This window comes from Urocitellus parryii, chromosome 7 (genome assembly GCF_045843805.1).
Source record: "Urocitellus parryii isolate mUroPar1 chromosome 7, mUroPar1.hap1, whole genome shotgun sequence".
Classification (NCBI taxonomy): Eukaryota; Metazoa; Chordata; class Mammalia; order Rodentia; family Sciuridae; genus Urocitellus; species Urocitellus parryii.
Genome location: NC_135537.1, coordinates 98,608,553 through 98,634,755, shown reverse-complemented (window position 1 = coordinate 98,634,755; position 26,203 = coordinate 98,608,553). Strand labels below are relative to the sequence as shown.

The window sequence follows — 26,203 nt, the reverse complement described above, 5'->3', positions numbered from 1 at the left end:
ATGAGTGGTCATCACGTGTACTGTCTTGCCCCACCCATCCCTGAGAGTGGCTGGCCAGTGTTGTTTCACAGACAGATTCTGCCGGCTGCCTTCAGGGCTGCACTGAATTGCTGTGAGTCAGAGAGCCTTGACAATTGAGAATCTTAAGTTCACGGGGGCCTTAGAATCATGCTGAAAACTTGGGAAGCATAAACAGGAGTAAAAAGAAGCCAACAGAGTTTCCCTGTAGGAGCTTTCAAGTTTAAACATCAAACATCATCTTGGAATTCCTGAGCTGAAAAGCATCTCAGGGATCTTCCCCATCTGACCTTCGCAGCATGAGGATGAGAAAGCTCAGCACAGCCAGAGAACAGCTCGGAGTCACCCTGGGCCTAGAGGTGGCATTCTTGCTTCCTGCCTGTCTACCACTATAATTTCAAGAGAGAAAAAGGCCCCCTGTGGAGTTCAAGTAGGAACAGCCATTCCAGAATAAGCATGTAGTAATGAGAAGACTATTCCGTGGAGCAGAGACCCATACTGGGAAAAAGAAAGACATTAGGAGCAGGAGGAAAGATGCAGAGGAGGTCCCTAGGAACCAGTTAACTGATTAACTTGTGCTTGGCAGAAGAGAATACCTGTTGGCAGTGAACTCACTGCCCACCAAGCACATGCACGCTATGGTGTGACAGTACAGTAGGGCTGGAGAACCCTACTCCCTTTACAAGTTTTATTCCGGGGCCGCCTCTTGTAAGAGTATCTTGCCTCACTGCTAATGACTTGAGCATCTAAGAATATGCATTTTCTCTCTTATCCTGACTCCTAAACTCAAAACAGCCATTTTCTCTGATAAACATCTGAACAAAAAGCTGTCTCTTCCTTTAAGGGGACCATTGAGCTTCTTTGAACTTCAGGTTTCGTTTGAGTTGTGTGTGATGTCCACCGTAACACTCTGTTAACCAAAGTCATGGGAGACCATGGGTTTCGCCCAAGCTCCTGCACTAGGCTCCAACAGACCAGGTCAAACCAACATGGAGTCACTCACGTTAATGCCACGTAAGCAAACTGAAATTTTAAGGTGGATGAGTTTTTCTTTTATATAGGAGATTTCAGTCTGAGTATAATAAGGAAGTCCCCTCTGCTTTAACCTTTTGGAAAAATGACCTAAAGTATTCTAATGTAAACCAAGCAGTCATTTGATTTTATTATTCTGTTTCCTTGTTTATGAAACACATTTTCCTGCTTATACCAGTGGCAGCTCTCATTCTCTTTTGCACAGTAAAGGCTGCCTCTTAATAAATGGCAAGTTCCATCTGTAACTAAATTTCTTATAATTTGGTCAGTCATCATCATCTGACAGCTTAACTTACCACAAGGTACAGTTTGCCTCGTGGGTGAAGAAGAAAACTTAGAGTGACTGAGCACCTACCTTGTACCAGACACAGGGTCAGAGTCCTTACAGACATTATTCTCATTAACAATTTGTAGTCACTTTCCGAAGCCTTATTGACCCAAGCTTACACCTGAGATGTGACTGGAAGAGGCTAAGGAAACTGGCCCAAAGTCACAACACGAGTAGGGGGTACAGCTGGGAGCCATCTGGGTCAGTTGGGCTGGGCAGTTCATCCCTTGTGTGTGCACCCTCCACACACAGTCTCGAAACCAGACAGGACCTGGACTAGACCTGTACAGCAGTGTGAAGCCACGGCAGACCCGCCCTGCTCTCACTCATCCCCATCCCTGTTCCCCAGTACCCTCTTAGTGCACCTGGCCCATACTGGGCCTGGCATAGTCATCAAATGGACAAATGAAAGGAAGGCATCCAAACACACAGAAGAGATGGGAGTGATTGTTGACCAGCATGGATCTGCAAAGCCCCATACTCCCACCTCATTGTGTGCTTTTAGGCCAGTAGGAGTGGAGAGTGTTTGATTACAGTAGGCAGTAGTTATCAAAGACTCTCTTGTGATATTTTTTGTGGAGGAAACATTTTAAAAATGTACTGCTAGGGTATCTAACTAGTTGATTTTCCACTGGAAGGGGTCTGGAGAACCAAGGCAGGGGGGCAGCCAGTCACTTGCTTTATAGTCTATGCACCTTCCAGCCTTTGTTAGGCAAATAGAAAGGGCAGATAAACACTAGGAGTAGACAGAACTCTGGAAATACAGGGAATGCATATAGCAATGCCAAATAAATGCAGTTTGGGGAATGCAAATACATAATTAGATTATAATATTTAGAGAAAGTTGGGGCTGGAAGAAGAGAGGAGAGGGGTTGAATGTGTGGTAAGCAGTTGATTTTTCTTCAGGTTGAAGAACCCTACACCAGTTTTTAAAAGGAAGCTGTACTGAGCTTCATGAGAAATGCAAGCACTGTCTTGGACTGCTCCGCTCTTAAGACTGAATCTTGAGTTCTTTCATCTCATCATTCACATTAAGAATCCAGGATTTACTTTTTCTTTTTAAAAAAAAAATTATTTTATTTATTTATTTATTGATATCAGGGATTTAACCCAGGGAGTACTTAACCAGTGAGCCACATCCCCAGCCCTCTTTTATATTTTATTTAGAGACAGAGTCTCACTAAGTTGCTGAGACTGGCTTTGAACTCGCGATCCTCCTACCTCAGCTTCCAAAGATGCTGGGATTGCAGGAGTGTGCCACTGTCCCCAGCCTCTAATTTTTCTAATTTTTAAATTTCTTTAAGGAGGATAGGAGCTTAGCATTAGAAAGATAGCAGTACTTCTCAACGTTTTAGAAAGTTGCTAATATCAGAATTAGACCACCACATCCATCTACCTCACGTTACTCAGCCTTGTCCTCTGGGTTTAACCAGCCCTATTGCCTGCTACTCAGCACTCTGTGAAGTTAGAACAAAGGGGTGGAATTCAAAAAACTGACTTTCTTTCATGCACATAGTTTTTCTTTGTGTTTCTTTAAAAAACATGCTATAGTCTTGGACTTGCAGTCCAATAAGATTAGTACTGATTTTCCACAAAATTGCGGAACAGGTTATTTAGCTATTTATTACAGTTCTCCTTGAATCAAGGTAGCCTTGTGGTATTTCTAATAAGATTTCCAGACTGATGGGATAAGGTACTTTATGTATTCAGCTAACATTTAGCAGACATTTGGAGCATGCCCTGGAAGACTGCATGCAGGCAGGGTAGGAATTAACCAGAAGCCTGCATTTTAGAACCTCCCTGGGCCCTGCACCTTGGAGTAGAAGTTGGAAGTCAGAAAGAAGACACTCAGGCAGAGAAGCGGGTACCAGAGTGCAGGGACAGACAGGAGGCGGCTTGCTGTGCTGTGGTGCACAGGCAGGCTCACGCCACAAGTACAGGAGGAGGAGCCCTTGTGAGGCCTGGAGCAGATAGATGTTTAACAGGAAGAGTGGGTAGCACTGGTGGACCAGCTTCACTTGTGGGTGAAAAAAGAAGGAAGAATCAAAATATTTGATTTTCTGACTTGGGGAATTTGGAAAGAGAGGATCAAGGGTTTGTCTTTGGGGCAATGGGTACAGGAGGGACGGAGGACAGGAGAGAGTGGAGTGTGAGCAGTTGTGTTAGTATCTCATTGGGACATGCTGCTTTCAGAACACCAGAGAGATCCACAGTGGTATGTCCAGCACCCTGAGCTGGAGCATGGGAGAGAGCTGGGGGCTGGGTGGCTATTTACGGACCTGGCAAACAAAGCTGTGGGTTGGAATGAGGGGAGCAGCAAGGAAGTGTCAAGGAAACAGCCAAGGACTAAGTAAGGAAAAAAAGTCAAGTGTCAAGGAAAGACTGCCAAGGAAAGGTCAGAGGTTAGCATAGGAGAGAAACCTGTGAAGGAAGGCAGAGGCTGAAGAGAGAAGCTGCAGAGGGTGGTGTTCTGGAAGACAAGGGGGCTGGTGCTTCAGGAAGGGGGTGGAAGAGCTGCAGAGGCTTGTGATCACAGAAAGCAGGCCGGTCAGAGCCCCTGCCACTGCCATCCTTCCTGGCTCCACAGTCACTGAGGGCCCAGCCCTTAGAACTTGCTTGCTAAACAATTGTCGAAATAAAAGAAGAACAAGAAAGGAATGGTTCATATATTAGTTCCTAACAAACTGGCTGCTCAGAGCACAGTGGAATGTCTGTGACCGTGCCAGGCTCTCTGTGGGTGATTGGTCCCAGGGAGTCCTCTTGCATAGGGACAGGACTCATCCCCGCAGTGTGACTTCAGCAGGGTCTAGAGGTATGCTAGTCTGAACTTCTAATTCAGACTTTTAGTAATTGGTATTGATGCATTTTTCAATTAAGGCTGAAGGGAGTGGATTTGGAATGTAGTTAGTGGACTCCAAATTAAACTTGGGAACACCATCCTTGTGAAATATCATTCAGCTTATCAGTAGTTGGCAAACGTTTGTACAGCAGTGTTTGTTCTGGCTGCGCATTTGGCTGCATACTAAACTGAGCAGCAAGCTGTGTCCAATGATTGAATGAAAAAATAATGATTTTGTGTTACAGGGAACTTTTTACAATATGCCAGAGGGACCTACTGGAGTCTCTTTAATCTTGAACAATGCTCAATTCTTGCAGAGGCAAATTATGCAAATCATACTTAGTGTTTCATGATCAATCAGGTCTTTGTTGGAAGTGTTGTGAGTGCCAGCAGAACAGAATTCCTATCGCCTCTGGAAGGGGAGGGGGTGCAAGTCAGACCACTGCTGTGATCAGCAAAGGACACTTGTCAACTGCTTTGAACTTGCCCTACAGTTAAAATGCAGCCATTCTTTGTGAAGAATCCCACCGTTTTGCACAGTCTTTTGTTTTTTTCAGTTTATCTTGCTTATAATTTACAAAGTCCCCCTGAAGGAGCAGCTAGCCAAGCTGTTGTGTGGGTGACACACATAAACAGAGCTGGGCCTGCCGCCTGGGATGGCAGATGGCATCCTTGCTCTGGAGCTCCCTTTGTGTGGACTCTGCCTAGAGTGCAAGGTTTTAAATCTTCCTGGACCCATCCAGAGTGCACAAGGATGTGTAAAACTAGGTCATTTCTGCCTCAGCATGTGCACAACTGTTAACCTTGATTAATCCTTGATTCTAGACCAAAAAGAAAGAGCCAGAGAAATGTTAAAACCTTGGGGAGGGGGGAATGGTGACATTTCTGAGCAAGCTTATATTATTGATCCCTGGTGCTCGAATTCTTGCGTTGCCACCTAGTGGAGCGTGGGAGGAATGCAGCTGATTTGCCGGGCTTGTAGTCTATCTCCCATCTTAGTAGTTCTTGAAGGAGCTAGAAAAATCAAATCCATCTGGAGCATTAAATAATTATTGAGGAGCCAGGTGTGGCAGCACATGCAGTCTAAGCTACCAGGGAGGCTGAGGCCGGAAGATCTCCAGTTTGAGGCCACCCTGGGTAACTTAGTGAGACCCTGTCTCAAAAAACAAAAAATTAGGAGTCACTTTGGGGGCGTGCTTGAACAGCAGTATCAGACATGAAAACAATTCAGATACGATTGTAACACCTCTGGAATCAATACACTTGCAGGAGGGTCTAAACTGGCCTAGAAATGGTGAAGGCTTTCCAAGTGTGAGCTCTGAGCAGAGTATTATGAGCAGGAACAAATCAGAAGCCTAGGATCAGGCAGTGGCAAGGGCTTTGTGCCTGGAGAATGCAGCAGGAATTAGATCCTGGGGGCACTGAGAAGTATGTGGGAAGATTTTAAAACATTTCTGTTTACAAATATTATAAATACTAATGTAGGAAAATATCAAAGTGCAAAAAATATTAAGAAAGCAGTGTCCATGTCATACCCAGAGAGCCATTAGTGTTTCTTTTTTTAAATTTTTTGGTTGGTTGTTCAAAACATTACAAAGCTCTTGACATATCATATTTCATACATTTGATTCAAGTGGGCCATTAGTGTTTCAACAAGCAATCCTGTGGATTCCTGTGTGTTCCGTTTTAATTAGGCACAGCACGTAGTGTACACAGTGGATCACGTGGCCCATACTTTGGGCAAGAGCTTTGGCCAGCCTCCTTTCTGCCTGGGTTTATCCTCACCAAACAACATATTTGTGGGAAACTGCCTGTGTCATAAGTTCCTGGTGCTGAGTCCTTGTCAACAGCAGATGCACCTATGTGACCAGATGTCTCATATGTACACTTTGGGTATTTGTTTCTGTTTGGACCCTCCTACTAGAACCTCTGTGTGTGTGAGGACAGGAACATGAGAGTCTTTTTTTTTTCTCCCTGCCAAATGCCTCCAATAAAGGGCCCACATTGCTGCTGTTTTATAGTCAATTTGCTTGTATTTTATAATCAATTTGTGGAGAATTTCAGTGTCTTCATGCTTTGGAGAATTAGCCTTTTTTAAATGTAGCCAGTGAAAAGTGAATTTGATTTATCTTCAGAGAAAGAAGGGGGTGAAAAACCTGTTGTCGTAGAGTTTAACTTGCTTAGAGTGGTGTCAATTCTGTGCTGCCCTGGGCTGAGTATGCTGCCTTTCACCTGAATCAGTTTGATCTCAGTACATCCTGCCTACACTTCTGGTAAAACTAGCCCTTAGAGATGTGATCATGCTAAGGCTAAATGGCAAAGTCACCTCCATGGGTAGACCTGTGGAGGTTGGAGGCACTCAGACACTGTGGGAGTCAGGCAGTCTTCCATTTATTTTGAACAATTTGTACGTAATGCGTTAGTTACCTTAGTGTATTCTCATTCAAAATGGAGTGAGAATGGGACCTACTTTCTATGGTTGTTTGAAGAAGTACATGAGGGAATAGATGCCTAACATTTAAATTGATGCATGCAGCAGAGGAGATGTGCAGGGAATTAACATTAACTTGTGCTGCTAATACTACTTTTTTAAAAAACAATTTTTTCCCCTTCCTTTAGTATTGAAATCCAGGGAGACTAAGCAATTTGCTCAAAATTGTAGTTGTCAAAACTTAGGGGCACTTATAAAATATAACCCTTTCCTCTCAGCCTAGTGTTGGAATTACCTGAAAGAAAAATACAGAAGAGAAAAAAGCCAAGTAGAGAACCTGGCTTTAGATTTTTGGCCAACTCTGGGTGGACTGCAGGCCGGAGTACATCCTCTCTGCTGTGGGCTGATCTGAGAACGGGGCAGGGGCGGGGGCGGGGGCCAGTGCAGCAGCTCATTTTTTTTTCTCCAAATGTCTTCTGGCTCCTTTCTCTGGAAGAGAAAGAGCAAGGAAAGGTTGGGAGATGGGCCAAGAACCAGACTAGCCCAGGTCCCTCCACATAGGGCGTCAGGACTCCTTCCACTGGGGGTGGCCCAGCAGGGATCCCACCCTGAATCCTGCCAACCCTCTATATTTCTTATTTATTTCTCTTCCTGGCCTGCAGTATCTCAAGCCCCACACAGTCTTTTACCCAGGATTTCTTTTCTGCCCTATACTCAATCCCAGGTTAAAGGACAGATGTAGAGGAGCTCTAGCAGGAAAGCCAATTCTGTATATTTCTTTCCTTACATGTTGAAATCATCTTTTGAAGTGTCTTGATGATTGATATTCAAAATGAACTGCTCACATTGTCCTACCAGTTTTTCTGGCTATCCTGTTTTTGTGTGGACCTTCTTAGCATCCATGTGACCTTGCCAATTCTGAGTCTTGTGTTGCAAACACAGGGAACAGTAAGTAGCCAGTTTGGGAGAAGATGGCTTTGGTTAGGAAGTCATACCTTTATTGCAGATCCTTCTATATCCATTGTAGTTTATTTTTTTTTTCCTTTGTTATGGATTAAACCCAGAGTCTTGCTCACGTTAAGCAAGCAAAGAATTTTTTTTAAATCAGCATACAGAAATACTCCCACATGAAACCCAGTTTATATTTCTATGAAAAAACTCTCAAATTTAGATAGGTAAAATATTAGTAATATATTAATCTTTTGATGGCATAGTATAGAATAAGTAACATTGCCCTTAAGTCACCTAGACCTATAGTCCCAGATCTGCCCACTTAATGACCTTGTGACCGTGTGTGGGCCTCAGTTTTTAAGCAGTATGGTAGGTAATGTCTCAGCCATGAGATTATTATGAGGGATGGGAGTGGGAGTGACTGTGTATGTGTGGAGTAATTTATGCACTGCCTAGCATACTTGTGGCTGGTTCTTGGTAAGCACTGATCTCTGTGGGTAAATCAAGTGTGTAAGGTGTGGCTGGCTGTAGTTGCTGGAGGAAGAAAGCAGCCTGAAATTGCTCATGTTGTCTGCTTTTCCCAGGACCTAGTCATGTTCCTTGTGAATATAGAACTAGAGAACTCAAGCCTGGTACTTAGACTGCCTGGCTTCAATCCAGACTTCAACCCAGGGTGCCCAAGCAAGGTACTCCTCTTTGACTCAGTTTTCTCATGTGTGGAATAGATACGATAACATTACCACCTCCCTGGGGTTGCAGGAAGGAGTAGATGAACTAATGCATACAAAGCTCTAGAAACTGTCAGCCTCAGAGTAAACTCACCAAAGGTTTTGTTGTCATTGATTTTTTAAAGTGACATTGATCCTATTTCATAGATGTAAGTGAAGATTGCAAGTATGTAGAAATAAATAACTAGATGTTGTTGGAATTTAGTTGTTGGATTAAGTATGGATTATTACTAGTTTGGTAGCAGAAAATATATGCCTCAAAATGACTAAAAGTGTTAAAAGTAAGAAGGTTGTACATGGATGATTTTGAAAACTATTTGTGTTTTGTTATGGAAAATTTCAAGTGTTTATTAGAGTAGACAGAATAGTAGAAGGAACCTCTAGGTACACGTGTGCCCATCTGCAGTGACCTCACTGCTGAAACCGCTGATCCTGTTCCATCTGTTGCATTCCCATCTTATATTGAAGCAAATCTCAGTTATTATATGATTTCATTTATGAATTGTTCAGTACTTATCTCAAAAAGAGAAGGAATTTAAAGCTAAAAAAGATAAATAAAAACACAGTCATAATATATAATGCCTTTTTTATACCTAAATGAAAATTCATCATAATTTCTTAATATCATTAAATATTAAGTGGGAAATTATTTGACCAGTGAAATGACGACAACAATACCCAGCAGGCATTAAAATGACTTTAACACCAAAGGAAACTAGAAAACACCAGCATGTCATTAATGCTGGCACTGAGAGAGCCCACGCCAGCTCAGCACCGGTAGGGGCCAGTTCCAGCTCTATCATTCCTCTCACCTCTCAGAGTTTGGGTTCCTTCCACTAAGAAAATCATCTGTTTCCACAGGTCATGGTCAGAATGAAATGAAACAACCCACTCGGCAGTGACTGGCACAGGAGATATAAAATAAATATTCATTCCCTTTCCTTTTTACTTTTCTCTTTTAGCTAGTTTGAATTTTTATCTTAAACTACAGTTTGTGTTAGAAATACAGAATTCTCTAGTCTTTGTCCATACCCATCCTCTGTTGGTAACATAGTTAATATCAAGGGGCAGTGCCATCAAACCACAGCTGTGATAAAAACTCTTTTCCACAACAGACTGTCAGTCAGGTGGAAAATGATCCACTTCGTGGGGCACATGATCATTTTGTGAAGCGCATCAGACCGTAGTCTCAGTAGATTGTACATGGTCTGGCAGTACCTTATGAATACCCCTGCAGTTTGGAGAGAACTACTTATTTGCACAAATAGGTGTCTTGTCCCTCTTCAATTGCTTGTTCACTCAGATATCTGGGTGTAGAATGTGCAATACCTTTCAGATCTTTTTGATCTCATCATTGTATCAGGATCCATTAGATCATGAGGCCTTTTTTGTTGGGTTTCTTTCCTCCCCACCCCTCCCCTTTTCTCTCCTTTCCTTGTTTTTAAACACTTAAGAACTGTAGGGGATAAAAAAATGTATAGACAGAGTTTCTGACCTCAGGAGCTGAACTAAAGTTTGCTAGGGGTCACAGATAAATACTTGTCATGTAATCTGGACAGTGCAAACAGGTGTCAAAAAGGGAGGTGTTCAAGAAGCTTTTAGGAGGAGGTGGCAATTAAGTGAACCTGGAAGAATGAGCAGAGTTTCTCCTGAAGCAGTGGTGTCAGCTCTCCAAGCAGAGGGAGGTACACAGCAGTGACATGGGTGTCCCTTTGCTACGAGCACTCCCTATACTTAGCCCTGGCATCTTGTCAGCCGCTTGGTCCCACCAAGGGTTTACCAATGGTGCTTTCCTTTTTCTCCATCTCTGGCATCTCAATTGTAAGAACACTAATTTTAAAGGGAAAATGTACTTTCTTTTTCTCTGATCCCCTTCCAAACTTCACACTGGAATGTTTTTTTCTCCTTTTAAAAGAGGCATTCTCTTAAGTGTATGAATATATCTAGTTTATCAGGTGACTCGAAACTAGCACTGTATGTAGAATCATTAAAAATCAAAGCATACAAGTGTTCAGCTGCTCTAAAAATTTGAAAATTGTAAGGGGCTTATCAGAATTGTGTGAAATATAATGTGGTATCTTCAGCAGTTAATTCTAAAAAGTAGGTCTAAGCCTAATAGTAAACAGATCAGAACTTGGCCAAAAATCTCTGTAAAAATGATTGTAGTGTGCGATTAAACAGTCATATCCTGTTTTTTAAAGATGACCCTGTTATACGATGCTTTTTTCTTTGTCATTGATTTGTTACGATTTTTTTGGTACACGATTTTAGGAATTTAAAAGAAATTCAGAGCTCTCAAATGTCTAAAGAAATCTTAATGCTCCTATGTTTCTTTTCATTCTTGGCATTAAAATATTATTTTATACAGCATACTTTTAAGTTTGAGTTACTGTACTGATGAATTATTAAGTCAGTAATTACTTAATACCTCTTAATTTACCAAGAATTCCATGTAATCCTAAACAGCCTTCACTCTATTTTAATAAACTTATTTTATCAAAATCTGCCATTACAGAGCACCTGAAGCTGGGATCACATTTTATTACACTTTAACTGAAACTGCTTGCGACTATGTTTTTATCAGATGCCATGGGCCTTCTTGTTCCTGGCGCTCATCCCTTCACCATTTGGTCTGCTAGTTTGCAGACCCAAACTAACTAAAAATGGGTAGCAGGGGCAAAGGACAGCTGATCCAGCCATGTAGTAGATTCCTTGGACCTTTTGAAACATTTTATGCAAAGTTTTATGATTCGTAAAAATATTGTTATGGTGATTAAGGCTCTAAGTAATGTATTTGTTTCTTATTTCCACTGTAACAAATTATCATAAACTTGTGGCTTAAAACAATGTAGAGTTATTATCTTGTACTTCTGTAGTTCAGATGTTCAAAAGGTGACTCCCTGGACTAAAATCTGGTTTTCACAAGGTCTGTGTTCTCTTCTGAGGGCTCGGGGGAGGATCGATCCCCTTGCCCTCCCCGCAACTAGAGGCACGCACGTTATTCTGACTCTCTTCTGCCTCCTCCTTCTGCATTTAAGGGCCCTTGTGACTACCTTGCTACCTGGATAATCCAGGATAGTCATCTTATTTTAAGATCAGCTTACCAACAGCCTTAATTCATCTGCTGCTTGATTCTCTTTGCCATGTAATGTATTCAGTTTCCAAGAATTAGGAGTTGGACATCTTTCAGGAGAAGGGAAGGCCAAAAAAGCATTATTCTGCCTTTCACAGTAGGTATAATCCTCCTGAGATTATTCAGTATCCAATGTTTATTCAACATTTAGTAAATGTTTCCGAGGCTCTGCTTTGTACCAGGAACTCAGTCTGACAATGTCTAGGGAGAGAGAGGACTATTTTCTCTCTAGGAGCTTTTAGGTGCTGAGACAGATGCTTGGCAGTGCTTTATCATGGATGGGATCTGGCTGTAGCTGGGAGTGGCATGGGTGTGGAGAGGAAACAGGAGTTTTGAAGGGGAGGGGTTTGCCCTGGAGAGAATGTCCATGGGTTATCCCAGGGAGGAGAACCACTTGAGCTTGCTAGAGTCAGGAGCCCTAGATCTTGGACTCTGGAGTCTGGCAGGGAGCGTGGCAGGGCCAATACAACTGGGGACTTTGGGACCCAACTGTGAAGGACCTACCTTTAAAAGGGATGACAGCCAGTGTCTCATGGGGGGGGGGGGTTCTTCTTCCTGCTGAGGAGGGTGTAAGCTGCCTGAAAACTTAAAAGTCTAAAATAATTAGTGAAGAACAAAACATAAAAAGCCAGAAATATATTTACAAAAGCAGAGCCCTGGATACATCCAGTCCACACAAGAGCTAGAACTAGACAAAGGAAAGATGGCTCTGGTGGTTTATTTAAGTGGGTACATCAAAAGTAGGGATAACGTTTCAAGGGCGTAGTCTTGCTTGGTGATGTCTTGTAGTCAGCAGGTTGATTGGCATCTTGGCAGGTCACACCCATCTCAGGTGCTGTGTGGGATCTTTGGCAGAGCTTGTGGGGGAAGTTCACCTGAATCAGATGGTCTATCCCTGTGGGGATGTCATGGGAAGTTCCCAGTGCCAGACTATCCCGTCACTAGGCTATGATGCACAACACAGTCCCACACAGCCCAGGGGCAGCTCTCCACAGGCCTTAAGTGCCAGGGCTGGGAGTGGACTTGCTGCCATTAGTTAAGCCTTGAGGTTAGGCCCCAGCGGCCCTTTAGCCAATCAGCCAGCAGAGTTGCTTCTTTGGTTGCTGTGTATTTGGAAAGCAGACCTCACCCCATGTATCCTATCTACCTGCTTCCCTTGCTCAATCCTTTATGTGTTTTACCTGGCCCCTACTAGAGGCCCCTAAAGAATTTTTGGCCCCTGGTAGCAGGGGTTGCAGGAAAGGGGATGGAAACCATTGAAGAAGAGTCACTTGATGGAAGCTTGTATGTAGTGTAGTCAGACATTGCTTGCACATCTCTTAAATTTTTTTCCAGACAAACATATAAAGTCAGAATCCATGATGCAGCTTAAGTGGAAAATAGGAGCAGAACTGTGTAAAAGGCAGCTCGGACTGTCCTGTGCTTGAATTCAAGTGTATGAGCTTGGGTGAGTCAATTAGCTTCTGTGAAGCTGGCCTTCCCACACTGGCTAGTAAGACCAGGTTAATCAGGACATGCAGCAGGGCTCTTGGGAAGAAAAATAGATGACGTGTTGTTTATCTGTGAAATAAGCACAAAATATCATAGCCATGTTTGTTTTCTTTGGTCCATATTCTTAAGTGTCTTAGGGTATCTGTCTGAACCACATTTATAATAAATAGTCTAGATCATGCAGGAAATTTAACTGAACCCCTGCAAGTTCAGCCTATATCCAGAACTGAGAATGCTTCTTTTATGACAAGTACTATTTGATATTTAGACATATCCTCATTCCATGAATATTTATTGATCACCTTTTGTTCTTGTGCCTAGAATTGCAGGGAACACTGTGCAACCCCTCCTTGCAGAGTTCATAATGTCCCAAGAGAGGCACGTGTGTAAAAGTGAAGTCAGAGTACGTGGATGCATGTAATTGATTGTGCCAAGTGGGTGGTGTGTAGAAGTCCTTTTAAGTTGAAAGCAAAGTGAAAATTGGCTTGAGTTAGCCTTGACAGGAAAACTTTATGTGTGGAAGAAATGAAAATTCAGTAGACCTTTCAAGGCTAGAGCACAAGTGTTTGGCAGGAGTACAGAGAATGTGAGTGAGGACTGGATCAGTGGCCAGAGGACAGAGCAGACCTCCAGTTCATCACCCTCTCCTTCTGGAAACACTTCGGTCCCTGGCAGCTCTGATTCCAGTTTCTCCCTGCCTCTACTTAATTTTGAATTCTGAGCTCCACACACAGTATGGAACATGGTAGAGGCTCCAGAGTGGGTTTCTGTTGCAGCAGGAGTTGGCCAGCATGAGCACAAAGCTTTGTACCTATACTTGGTATCTTGTTGTTCATCCATAGAAGCAAATCAGAGGGAAAACAGAGATTTGCTGCACAGGGATAATCATTCACCCAGATCTTTTTTTAACCCTGTAGCATCATGGGCCCTACTTACACAACTAACTTCACCCTTAGAATCCATCTCCTGCAACACATGAAAGAAGAAATGCTTACTTGTAGATAGAAGACACACAGTTCCTACAGTCTGATAACTCCTAGACAGGAGTTATCTTAGCTAGTCTCTGTATTCCTTAGAGATCACCTGTTCCTAGTGTCATAGATCACAGCAATGAGAGGTAGAAGGAAGGAACTTTTCATAAGAGAGGAGACTAGGCCCAGGAGTGTTGGCAAGTCAGTAACTGCATGACTAAAACCTCAAGTTGCTCAGTTCATAGCTTCCCATTCTCTGCAGGCTGCATTCCATTCTCTGTTAATTTGATTTTCATGGCATTAGTGTAATCTATTTAATCTAATGAACTCCTTTCTTTTTTAATTTTAGATTTCTCATATTGGCAAACTGAGAGATTTTCTTCTGGAACACAGGAAAGATTACATTAATGCTTACAGGTGAGTGCATTTGCGGGGGGGGGCGGGGAGGACTTGGATTTGGACGGCTGTGTTCTTTTCTGTTCCTATGTTCCTTTTGAGCTTAATTTTTTTTGGTTGGGAGGAGGTACAGGGGAGTACTGGAGATTAAACTCAGGGGCACTCAACCATTGAGCCATATCCCCAGCCTTATTTTGTATTTTATTTAGAGACAGGGTCTCACTGAGTTGCTTAGTGCCTTGCTTTTACTGAGGCTGGCTTTGAACTCGAAATTTTCCTGCCTCAGCCTCCCGAGCCGCTAGGATTACAAGCATGTGCCATCATGCCCGGCCCTTTTAAGCTTTTTGTCCTCACTTCTTACTTGACAACTCAGAGCTGTAATGAGGAAGATCAGTATAGCAGTGGACGAACATGTGCAGAACAGAAGAAAACTCACAGCTGCTGTGCCTGTGTTCCCACAGCATGTGATATCACAACTTCTGGTCGCTATCTCCATGGGTGCCATTACATCCTAGCATGTGATACTCTGATTTCTTACCAGAGCAGTACATAAAACTGGGAGCACGTTTATTTGTATCACCTGAACCTTGAGGAGGGACAAGGTTTTCAAGGCTCTTGCTTGGCTCTCTTTGCCTGTATTTTGCTGTCCCAGCCTGTGACACTGGCCTTGCTGTTTGGGTGGTGCCCTTGTGAGCATGTTTCCATCTTGCGCCTTCACTTCACTGTGTCAGGCCTTTCTTGCCCTTTCCTGTCTCAGTCCTCATGACCTCTTTCCTTGTCCTTCTCCCAGGCTTCTGACACTTGCTAGAGACATCAACAAGCTCACTTTGACTTGGCCTTCATTTTGGGGGGCTTATAAGTACTTTTATTCAGCCTCTAATGTAACTCATGATCACATTCCTCCTCTGGCTAGGTCCCCTTTCTAATTGGCAGCCATCACCTTTTGGAGTATCCCCTGGATTAGTCACCCCTAAGGAGACATAGCATGAATGCCCCACTGCTCTCTGTCAGCAGCATCCTCCACACCTGGCCTTGCCTGTTCTCGTGTCTTTCATACCCTGCTCCTGCCATGGTGGCGAGCATGCCAGCCTTCCTGGAAGTCTCTCTGCCCGTTCCTGATGCTGGCACAGGCAGCTGGTGTTGTTCCTCCTCTTCCCATGGTGGTCTTTTTTCAAAAGTTAGTGCTCAGCTTTAATGCAGTATCTTCTGAGAGGCCATCTTGGGCCACCGTTTATAAAATACACCTGGTAGTTTTTGTTTGTTTCTGTACCTTATTTTTTTCATGACAAAGCATGATTTGTGATTATTCAATAATAATAACATAGTTTACTATTTATCTTTGTGAATAATTTTTAAGTTTTATGAGACTGGAGACCTTGTCAGCTTTTTATTCTTGTTTCCATAGTGCCTCACCCATACTTGGTACTAACTTAATATATGTCAGTGAATGAATGAATGAATGAACTCCTCATGTTGAGTCCATGATGAGCCCGATGTGGTAGTGCATGCCTGTAATCCCAGTGCCTCAGGAGGCTGAAGCAGGAGGATCACAAGTTCAAAACCAGCCTCAGCAACTTATTGAGAACCTGTCTCAAAATAAAAAACTTGGCTGGGGATGTGACTCAGTGGTTAAGCCCCACTGGGTTCAATCCCTGGTGCCAAATACGTAAGGTCCCTGATGAGCCCATTGGTTCTCAACCACAGCTGATTTGTGGGGGACACTTGGAAATGTCTGATGACAAAGAAGGAACTATCTGGCCCACAGTTTCAGTTGTGTTGATGTTCTCAGTGTCTTCCCATCTCAATCTATGCAAATTAACTAATTCATGCACCAAATATTTGTTGAATATATGCTCAGTGCCTGGTACTATTCTAGATTCTTAGGGCACATAATGGAATAAAAAAGGCAAATATTGCTTCTCTGCAGCTTGCATTCTAGGGATTAACAAAGACAAGCACTTAGGTCCTGTGGAACGGACACAGTAGAGTCAGGTTATGGGAATTAGGGTTGCTGAGGAAGGCGGTGGTTTATATCCAGAGTGGTCGGGACTGCCCCCGCTGAGGCTGCCTCCTCCTCTGAGGTTTGGAGTGTTGGTAGGACTTCTCTCTCCTGCCTGTCTGCCTCCTCCCTTTTCACCTGCTGTACCTATTTCTCCTCCGCTGTCCTACTGTCCAACTTGGGTTCCTCATCTCATCCTTCCGACTGCTTCTGGATCATTGCTGCATTCCTGATTCCCCTCTAATTTTGATGATCACACTCTTTTCTCTTCTTCCCTTCAGCTCATGCACTTAACCTTGTTCCTCCTGAAGCCATGTGCACTGTCACTTTGTTTCAATCCAATGCCAGACTTGGGGGAAAAGTCTGCATCAGGGAATAGCCGACCTTCTGTAAAAGGCCAGATAGGAAGTGGATTAGGCTTGGTGGGTCACATATGCTGTCTCACATTCATCTTGGTTTTCTTTTATTGGTTTTGCTTATCATTTTTATACAGCCTTGGAAACATGTAAAAAGTGCTTCTTAGCTCTGGCTGTATAGAACCAAGCCTGTGGGTTGGATCTGGCCTGTTGGCTATAGGTCACTGACCCCTGGTACCTGATCCTTTGCTTCCTCACCATTCACTCCTCCCTGATCCTAACGGTGGAGCTTGGTTTTCATCACTTTCTGAGACTTTTTCTCCCAGAGCTCATCTATGCTTTTTAATTAGTAAAGCTGGTGGCTTTTTCTCAAATTTAGTATAAGTGGAGTCATATAGTACACTCTTGGTGTATCTGCCTTCTTTCACACAATATGCTGCTGAGAATATCACTAGTTGTTCTTTTTTATTAGTTATTTTTTGAAATATTCTGTTGTGTGAAATTGCCACAATTTGCTTATTCATTTACTAACAGGAAAAATTGGATTGTTTCTAGTTTCAGGCTATTATGAATAAGCTGCTATGTGTGAGCAGCTTCTGCAAGGTTTTTTGTGCATATAGGTGTACATTTCCCTAGAATAAACACCTAGGAGTGAAAGTGCCGGGTCACACACACAGCAGGTGTGTTCTTAACTTTGAGATAAATTACCAGTTGCGAAGTGGTGTTGCTGCCTCATTAGCAGTGCATAGGGCTGCAGAGTAACTGGCATGTGGTGTTGGATGGTCTCTTCTTTTTAACCACTGTAGAGAAATAAAGTATGAATTAGTGTTTTAAATATGCAGCGCTCTAATGATAATGACAGTGCAGACCTTAACAGCCCTTTTCATCTCTCCACTTTGCTACAGCCTTTGATCCTGCTGACCACCATCAGTTTTGAGAAATTCCTTATTCTCTTTACTGCCATTACTTAATAGCTTGTCCATCTGTATTAGCAAGGGATTGCTTCTAGGACCCCTCAAGGAAACCTGAACATGGGTGTTCTAGGCCCTCACGTAAAATAGCATAGAATTTGCCTATAAACTACCCACATCCTCCTGTTTACTTTGGATCATTTCTGGATTATGGATGATGCCTCATACAGTGTAAATGATATGTAAATAGTTGTTACAGTGAGTTGTGTAGGGAATGACGGAAAGCAAGTCAGCGCATGTTCACTACAGCTGCACTTATTTTATCTGAATATTCATAGTTGGTAGAATCCTGTGTGAATGCATAGATAAATATGGAGGAGGACCCACTGTATTTGGGGGCTCCTCTGACTACTCCTTTTTTTTGCCTCTTTGTTCTTCCATCTTTTCCTAAAAGAACTCCAGAGCTCTGTTTGACCCTTTTGTCCTGTCTGTCTCTACTTTGCATTACAAAAATTGACCCTGGCTTCATCTGTGTATCTATCTACCTCCAACACACTCAACCTCTCTCTGCCCCTCCTGAGTGCTTACTATGTGTGAGATACTCTGCTAAGCACTATTAGTATTTCATCTCATTTGGTCCTCACATCAGCCCCGTGAGGGAGACATTGTCATTGAGCCTGTTTGACAGGAAGGAAACTGAAACATAGGTGTGAAGGGACCTGCTGAAGACCACCACCCGGCAGCTGCTGAGCCAGGGCTTTGTGGTCTGGCAGAGCCAGGCACTTCACCACTGCTCTCTTACCCTTCATAGTGTCCTCTCACCACTGTGCCTTCCAGCATGGCATAGCCACAGGCTCCTTCAGTTCCACTTTCCACTGTCTTACCTATAAGCCACGTGGGCAGTCCCACCTCCACGTGTGGCTCTGTCCACTTTCTTCCATTCCCTCTAGGTGCTTTAGTGCAGTCTTGGCTACTGGTCTCATCTGTTTCTTCTGAACCCCTGCTCCTTGTCCCTCCCTTCCTGTTTCTCCTGAAGGCATAGCTACAGTCGTCATCACAGATGTGATCATTCAGTTCTCCTCCTTAGATCCCTTCTCTTTGCCTGCAGACATGTCCATACTTCTTCGTGACCCCACCACACCTCACCACACGTCCATCTGCTCCTCCTGTGGCTGCATTCAGAGGCGTTGGTGCCTCCAGGCCTTCACTCACCCGTTTGTCTGCCTTTTGTTCTTTGATTCATTACGTGCATCTCACACATCCACCTGTTCCCCTGAAAGCCTCACTTCTAACCACCACCTTCTCCCAGAGCTTCCCAGGCCCTATCTGAAAGCCATCTCCCCTGCCTCTGAAGTCTGGTACCTCTTTTTCTGTGCTTTTGTTAGGCTGCTTCTCACATGAGCCTGGTAAAAGAGTTATTTCTCCATGTTCTTCTTCTACCACACTTCTTGGGTGAGGTACTTTTATACTGTGTGTTTGACAGTGCCGAGGTTTGATTAATTGATTGATTCATCATTTCATTCATTCTACAGATCTTTACTATCTACCCTATGCCATACACTGTGCCAAGCATGGAGTATAGAATAGTGAGCACAGACAAACATGGTGCTCCTTTACCTTCACAGAGCTGTGAAAGGATTCATACATACGGGCAGCATTACAGATAGGATAGGTACTGCAAAAATAGAGGAGAGGAATGACTTTGAGGAATTCGGCCTTGTCAGGGAAAGAGTCCTTGGAGAAGCCATAGCATGAGCTGAGATCTGGAAGAGTGAGGGTTAGCCCAGTAACCAAAGGAAGGTGGGAATGGAGTTCAAGGTAGCCCTTGCACAGTCCTATGGAGACAGCGTCTGCCCTCTTGTGAAATACAGAGATGCAAAAGACAGTTTGCCACTCAGTGACTATTTATTGAACAGGTGGAGAAAACACCATTTGGAAAGACGAGGTTGATTTTAAAAGAGAAAGCCTTTTTTTAATATTTATTTTTTAGTTATCAGCAGACACAACATCTTTGTGGTGCTGAGGATCGAACCCGGGCCACACGCATGCCAGGCGAGCGCATTACCGCTTGAGCCACATCCCCAGCCCCGAGAAAGGCTTTTGACCATCGCTTCCACAGTGGCTTCTGGGGTAGAGTCCAGGCCTGTGCGTGCACTATAACGTTGCAGTGAGGGGCCCTATCCCAGCCGTCCCCTTCGCCACCTTCCTCCTGGTTGCTCTGCAGCATCTCACCATGGGAACTTCTTTCCAGATGTGTCATGTAGTAGTGGAAGAATGGGTTTGACACAGGAGATGACATCATTAGGAGCATCTCTTTAGGATTTTGAAACAAAGTGTATTTTCTACTTCATAAACCTTTCTCTCAGGGCTGAGGTCGTGGCTCAGTAGTAGAGCATTTGCCTAACACATGTGAAGCACTGGGTTTGATCCTGAGCACCATCTAAAAGTAAAAAAAAAAAAAAGGAAAGAAAGAAAAACCTTTCTCTCACAAAATTTGAAAATATAAAAAATTCCTCTGCATTTTCTTAATTTCATCAGTAGATGCAAACATGGAAGTGCTTCATATAAATACTCCAAAAGAGAAAATAATATATCCCAGGTGAATTTTAGTTTTTATTTTTATTTTTTTGCAGTACTGGGTGTCAGACCCAGAGCCTCGTACCTGACAGGCAACTGGCCTACACAGAGCTACATCCCCAGTCCCCAGATGAATTTAAAATAAGCCTTGATACTTTGTCTACTTAAACTTCATATAAGGCAATTTTAATTTTTATTATTTTGGAACACATTAAAACAATTATTCTGATGCATAGGACGAAGAAAATCTTATGTTTAGCTTCTTAGTTAAAAGATTTGTTTAACGCTAGATGGCAGTGTAAATGTTTAATTTCTTTTGTTAGAATTAAATACTAATTTAATAGGTCATTAAAATGGAAGCTACAGTGACTTGTGGAAGCTTTACAGAATTGGTATAAAGCTGTCAGTTTCCAGTTCCTTTTTTTAGTACCTGACAACTTAGGTTAAAGCTGCAGTCATAGAGACCTTTTATACAAGTCCATTGTTAACTTCCCTTTGCCTTGAAAAGGCATCGAGCAGGGCGAATGCTGTGAATGTTGGCTTAGCTCGAGGCACCCCTTGAAAGCCATATGAATCTGGGAGAACCATTTTATCTTCCAACAGCAGTGTCTTCCTCTAGGCAGAGGTCAGCAAGGGTCAGCCACACCAGGCCTAGCCCTGCCTGTGTCCTCTCATCCTATCTGCTGAGAATAGCCTCATATTGTAAATTGGTTGGAAAAAAATAATACTCTGGCTTTACCATACATACAGAAATTGTATGAAATTCAAATCTCCGTATCCATGTAGAGTTTTATTGGCACATAACCAGCCCATTCATTTGCATATTGTCTGTGACTGCTTTGGGCCACAACTGTACAGCTGAGTAGCTGTGCAGACATAAGGCCCACAAAGTGTGGCATGTTTATATCTGGCCAACAATGGAGTACTTAAGAGGTTCAGAGGAGTCAATATAATTGAAATTTAGAGAAGAAAATAGTGTAATTATATCAGGGTGTGATTCTGCAACTGTGCTAGTTGTTTGTTGGTTTTGTGGTGCCAGGGATTGAACCTAGCAGCACTTAACCACTAAACCACACCCCCAGCCCTTTTTTTATTTTATTTTATTTTATTTTTTTTTATTTTGAGACAAGGCCTCTCTAAGTTGCTGAGGCTGACTTTGCATTTAAATCACTGGAATTATAGACATGTACCACTATGCCTTCATAACTGCAGTAGTGTTGAGGCAGGCATCCTCAAACCCAGAGCTCTGCTCCTCCACACTGTTTTTTCCTTTCCCAGATGCAGTTGCAACAACTGTGGGTCTGGACCAGCTCTGCCACTCCTTGCTGTGTGGCTTAAGCACGTCACTTACCCATCTTTGAGCATCACATAGAACTCTTAATTCCTAAAGCCTTCTTCCTCTTGAGCAGTATGTGGCCATGTTATAGAAACTCAGTTTTTGCACTTTTTTTGTGCTACAGTTCATTAACAACCCATGCATTCTGAGATCCACATCTATTCTGGCTTTGGTCCCTTTTAAAGAGTCATACCTTAAGTTCCAGTCTCATTTCTGTCATGTGTTAGTCATATGAGTGATTATAGCTCAACACCTTTGTGCTTGTTTTCTTTCTAATGAAATGTGGATAGTGTGAGGATTGGATTTGTATGTGAGAGCTCCTGGCACACGGAATTGCCTTGATGAATGAAAATAGAGCTGGAACCCCATCTGACTGCTATGTACTTGAGGAGGGGAATTATTGAACAAAACAAAACCCACCCATTTCCTGTAGGGTGGGGTGATGGAGAGAAAGAGAGGAGGGAGGAGGGAAAGACTGAGGATGCGAGAGTCACACCAGTGATATCAGCTTTGTCAGAGACGATGGAGAACAGCATCTTTATCAGCTTCAACATTGGTTGGTTGACATCAGAGGTCTGCAGGTAGGTGGCCTTGTGATCCTCACTTCTTAACCAGGGACAGACCCACTCAGCTCTTGATGCCACTGAACAGTGTAGTTCCTGGAACCCAGAGAGCAGGGCCAGGCCCCTGTGTAGCATCTTGAGAGAGGAATAGGGCACAATCCCTGCTGCCTACAGGTGGCAGCAAAGAGAAAGGAGTGGTGGCTAGGTGTGTGTCCAGTTCCTCTGCCCTAAGCACCACTTCTAGAAGTTCCTGCTTCTGCCACCAGGGAGAGGTGAGGAGAGAGGACGTATCATCTGGGAAAGCTGATTCATACAAAAACACCAGAAACATCCCATTGCCGACCTGTCCCCTCCAGAGGGAGAGAGGCCACCTGTCACCTCCCATCAGGCTTTCCCTCCTACAGGTGGCAGGCTGTCTGCAGCCTTTCTTTTTCAGTGCCTTTCCCTCCCCAAACAGTGTGCTGGCCTTGACCTGCTTCTGGGTCCATCTTAGATGGAGTACAATCCTGGAATTGAAAGAATATGCATAGAAATATTGCTTTCAGACCTGAGAGCCTTTGTAGTTTGACATAATTAGGAAGCTATGATTTTTTTCCAGAATATAGAGCTCAGACTTCATTGACCCATTTAATTATTTTTAATAATGACATTTTACTAGAGCAGAACAGCATGCAACCAGGGTAGCCTCTGGCTGGATCTCTGAATGATCTTAATTAAAAATAGTTTTTCCAATTCTAGTAGATGTACCTTTTCTAAAATATCCTGGCAACAGAACATACCAATTAGTGAAAACTTTCTTTGTTTCTGTTGTTGCCACTGAACGAGTAGAATTCTGTCATTTTAAAGGTTAGTGCATGTGTGTATAAACAATGTATCCTAAATGAACATCACCTTTTAATTGAATAAGGAACCTTATCAAATTAACCTTTAGACCTTTTCAAATTCACTGAGCTGGGTTTCCATTAAATCAAAATAATAGAGTAGGAGGATGTTAATCTAATGTCCTTGGAATCAGTCATATATAGGTCTGCTCTGTCCACAGGGGTATAACTTGGAAGTGAGTACCCTTCTGGTTTATGAGCCCCTGATCCCTTTATCCTCTATTCCTGATGAGCTGGCTTCTAGCAGGGATAAGTGCCAGGCTCTGGGTGCTTCTGCTCACCACTCTGATTCCTCTTAGAAGAATGGCCAGTTGTGGCTTCACCATGTTCAGCCAGACAGGTGAATAGATCAGGGTGCTAAGGAACATTGGGATGGAGAAATGCTTATCCCTCACCCTTCAGTTTCACTGAGAAGAGGAACATTAATTCTCCAAGAGGCTGTGGGCTTCCCCGCTTCTTCTAGTTTCCCCCCCCAAAATGTGAAAGTGGAGTAGGAATGGGAAAGGGTCCATACCAAGGAGGAGAGGATGCCAATCTTATGGTGGGGGCTGGGAAGAGGAGCCCCGTGCTTCACTCATCCCTTTCTCCTTTAGACAGGCCTGTCCTCAGGCTGAGCGTGGTCCCTGCTATGTGTGTCTTAAGTTTTTTTTAGAGTAGGATGATGTCAATAGGTGTTGGGGTTGAAGGTGGGGAATCCGCTCAGGAGAGTCCTAACCAGAGCACAGTTGTAGCCACACATCAACCACATTCTCTAGTTTAGCCTTATCTTTTTATTTAGTTCATTCAGAAAATATTTGATTATTGATTTTTCAGCCTGCTAAATGCTAAACATTATTTTTGGTGACGCAGATACATCAGTGAATAGGCAGACAATAGTCCTTGCCTTTGTGGAACTTAAGTTTTGATGTGGGTGAGGGGACCCAGATAAGAAACAAAATAATAAGTAAAATGTAAGATGTTGAACAGAATAAATATCAATGTCGGGAGGAAAGAAGGGAAGGGGCATATGAAAGATCAGAACGGATACAGTTTTATAAAGGTGAATTAGGGAGGGCCTCATTAAAATGGTGACATTGACAATGCCTAAAAGAAGTGAGGAATTTGTTTGTGGGGTATCTGGGGAAAGAGCATTCCAGAAGGAGGAGACAGCCAGCAAGACTGAGGTCCTGAGATGGAGTGTGCCTGCAAGGTTGAGGTGCTGGAGGGGACTGGTATAACTGGAGCCAGAGCTGGGAGTAGAGGCAAAGATGAGGCCAGAGACACAGCAGGGTGCCAGGTCTTACAGTTCCTTTTAAGAATCTTGTAAGGACCTTGGATTTTTATTCTTTGGTGAGAAGCCGCTGGGAGGTCTGTGCAAAGGATTAACAGGATTCAGCTTAGTCTCTAACAGAATCAGCATGGCCTGTGGTCCATGGTCCATGGTCCGTGTGTTGAAGCAGACCCTGTAGGAGGCCACAATTGTAATGCAAGTGGGAGGCATTGGTGGCAGGCCCTAAGAGGCAGCGGTGGATACAACCGTAGATAAGAACAGGCAGGTCCTGGGAATGTTTCAAAGGTAGAGCCAATAAGATATACTGATGGATTAGATGTGAGCTGGGAAGGAAAAAAAAGAGCTACAGATGATACCAAGGTTTGAGTCTTGTGCAACTGGAAAGATTGGAATTGGCACCGGTACAGATGGAGAGGGCTGCTGGAGGAGTGTTTGAGGAGAGGCTCAGTTCTGACCCTACTTGCAGTGCAGATTTTACATCTGAATGGAAATGTTGGACAGGCAGTTGGATATATGTGTCTCAAGGTCAAGGAGAGGTCTAGATTGAAAATAGAAACTTGGGACTTGTCAGCTTGAAGCCATGGGACTAGTGAACTCACCAAGGTAACAAGTATAGGTAGACAGTGAAGAGATTCAGGAACCAGGTCATGAACTGCCCATTGTAAAGTGGTTGGCAGTTAAGAGGTGTCAAGAAGGGCTGAAAACAAGTGGCTAGGGAGGGAAGGGGATGGGACCCTGTGTTATCATGGAGGTCAGTGCAGCCAAAGAGGAGGAGGAGGGATGAGTGCCATCAAATCTACGGGAAATTAGAAAGTAAGGTATGTACTGAGCACCATGACAGTTACTGGTGATTACTGCTGACTCCAGAATGAGGAGGGTTAAAAGCGTGATTGTATCAGGTCCAAGAGAGAATGGCCAGGAAAGCGGGCACCCAGAATGGAAGCATTGCTGAGAGAAGTTTTACTGAAAAGGGGTGACATTGAGCAGTACCTGGCAGGGGAGATGAAATGGGATTGGAGGTTTGGTTTAAAGTTGTTTTTGTTTTAAAATTGGGGAAAATAACACCATGTTTGTATGTAGGTAGGAAATATCCAGCATGTAGGAATATTTTGATATTAATAAGTAATAAATTCATATATGTTCACTCTGTGCCAAAGTCCAAGTATTGGATGCATACATTATGTCATCCAAGCTTAGTGGTGCAGGAGAAATGAGAACTGCCAGGGTCATTCTAGTGCCCAGGTGGAAGGAGTTGCTGTCACCAGGAGATGCTTCCACAGAAGCAGAAGAGCAGGTGTCTATGGACCCAGAGGAGAAGCGGGAAGGAGGAGCTTACAGGAATTCTCAGAAAACTGAAAGCAGAGTGGTTACTGACACTGAAGATGAGGAAGGAGGCGAGGGCAAGTTGAGGAGACTAGAGATGTGGAATGGTCATTCATGAGAGGGGCAAGCAAAGGCACCAGCATTATTGCCAGGTGCCATTAGGGGGCCACTTAGGAGTGTGATCTGGTAAGGCAGTATCTCGATCTGTCTGAGTCCCACTTGATCCTAGGCTCACCTACCTGGAAAGCCGTTCAGTACTGTTTCTTTTTCTGCTATTGGCCACATCAGGCCCTGACTCCCAAGTGTTTCTTTCTCATGGCCTCTACTTACTTCTTATAGGCCAGGCCTGCCTGGTAGCCCTGAGATTAGAACACACAAAACCAGATAAATTAAACAAGACCCAAGCAGACAAGTTGCTCTGAGTGCCCAATATATGAAGGCTGTCTGCTGTGCAGTCTTTGCCGACAAAGGTTTTTCTCACTTCAGCTTATTAAGCCTAGCGAGCATTTACTCGCATCAGAGCTATCCTCAGCTCAGGCTCAGGTTTGTGGCCCTTGCATTGTATGTCATAGTAACTTTTCCCTTTCCCCTTAATAAATTGTAGAACTTTAGAATCTCCTTTAGTTTATCAATATTTTAACAGGAAATGGTTGAAAGACCGTTTGCCAC

The 26,203-nt window shown here is 43.5% G+C and overlaps 1 protein-coding gene across 2 annotated transcripts in view; it reads left to right on the top strand.

Moving 5' to 3' along the window:
- LOC144255686 (syntaxin-18-like) overlaps positions 1 to 26,203 on the top strand; it is a 99,068-nt gene that overhangs the window by 51,283 nt on the left and 21,582 nt on the right. Inside the window, exons 2-3 of one of the 2 annotated variants that reach the window (XM_077800444.1) lie at positions 13,273 to 13,354; positions 14,272 to 14,339. In XM_077800444.1, the coding sequence (XP_077656570.1) occupies positions 13,316 to 13,354; positions 14,272 to 14,339 (107 nt within the window). In that variant the 5' untranslated portion in view covers positions 13,273 to 13,315. The remainder of the gene's footprint in view (positions 1 to 13,272; positions 13,355 to 14,271; positions 14,340 to 26,203) is intronic. The other variant, XM_077800445.1, reaches the window with a different exon arrangement.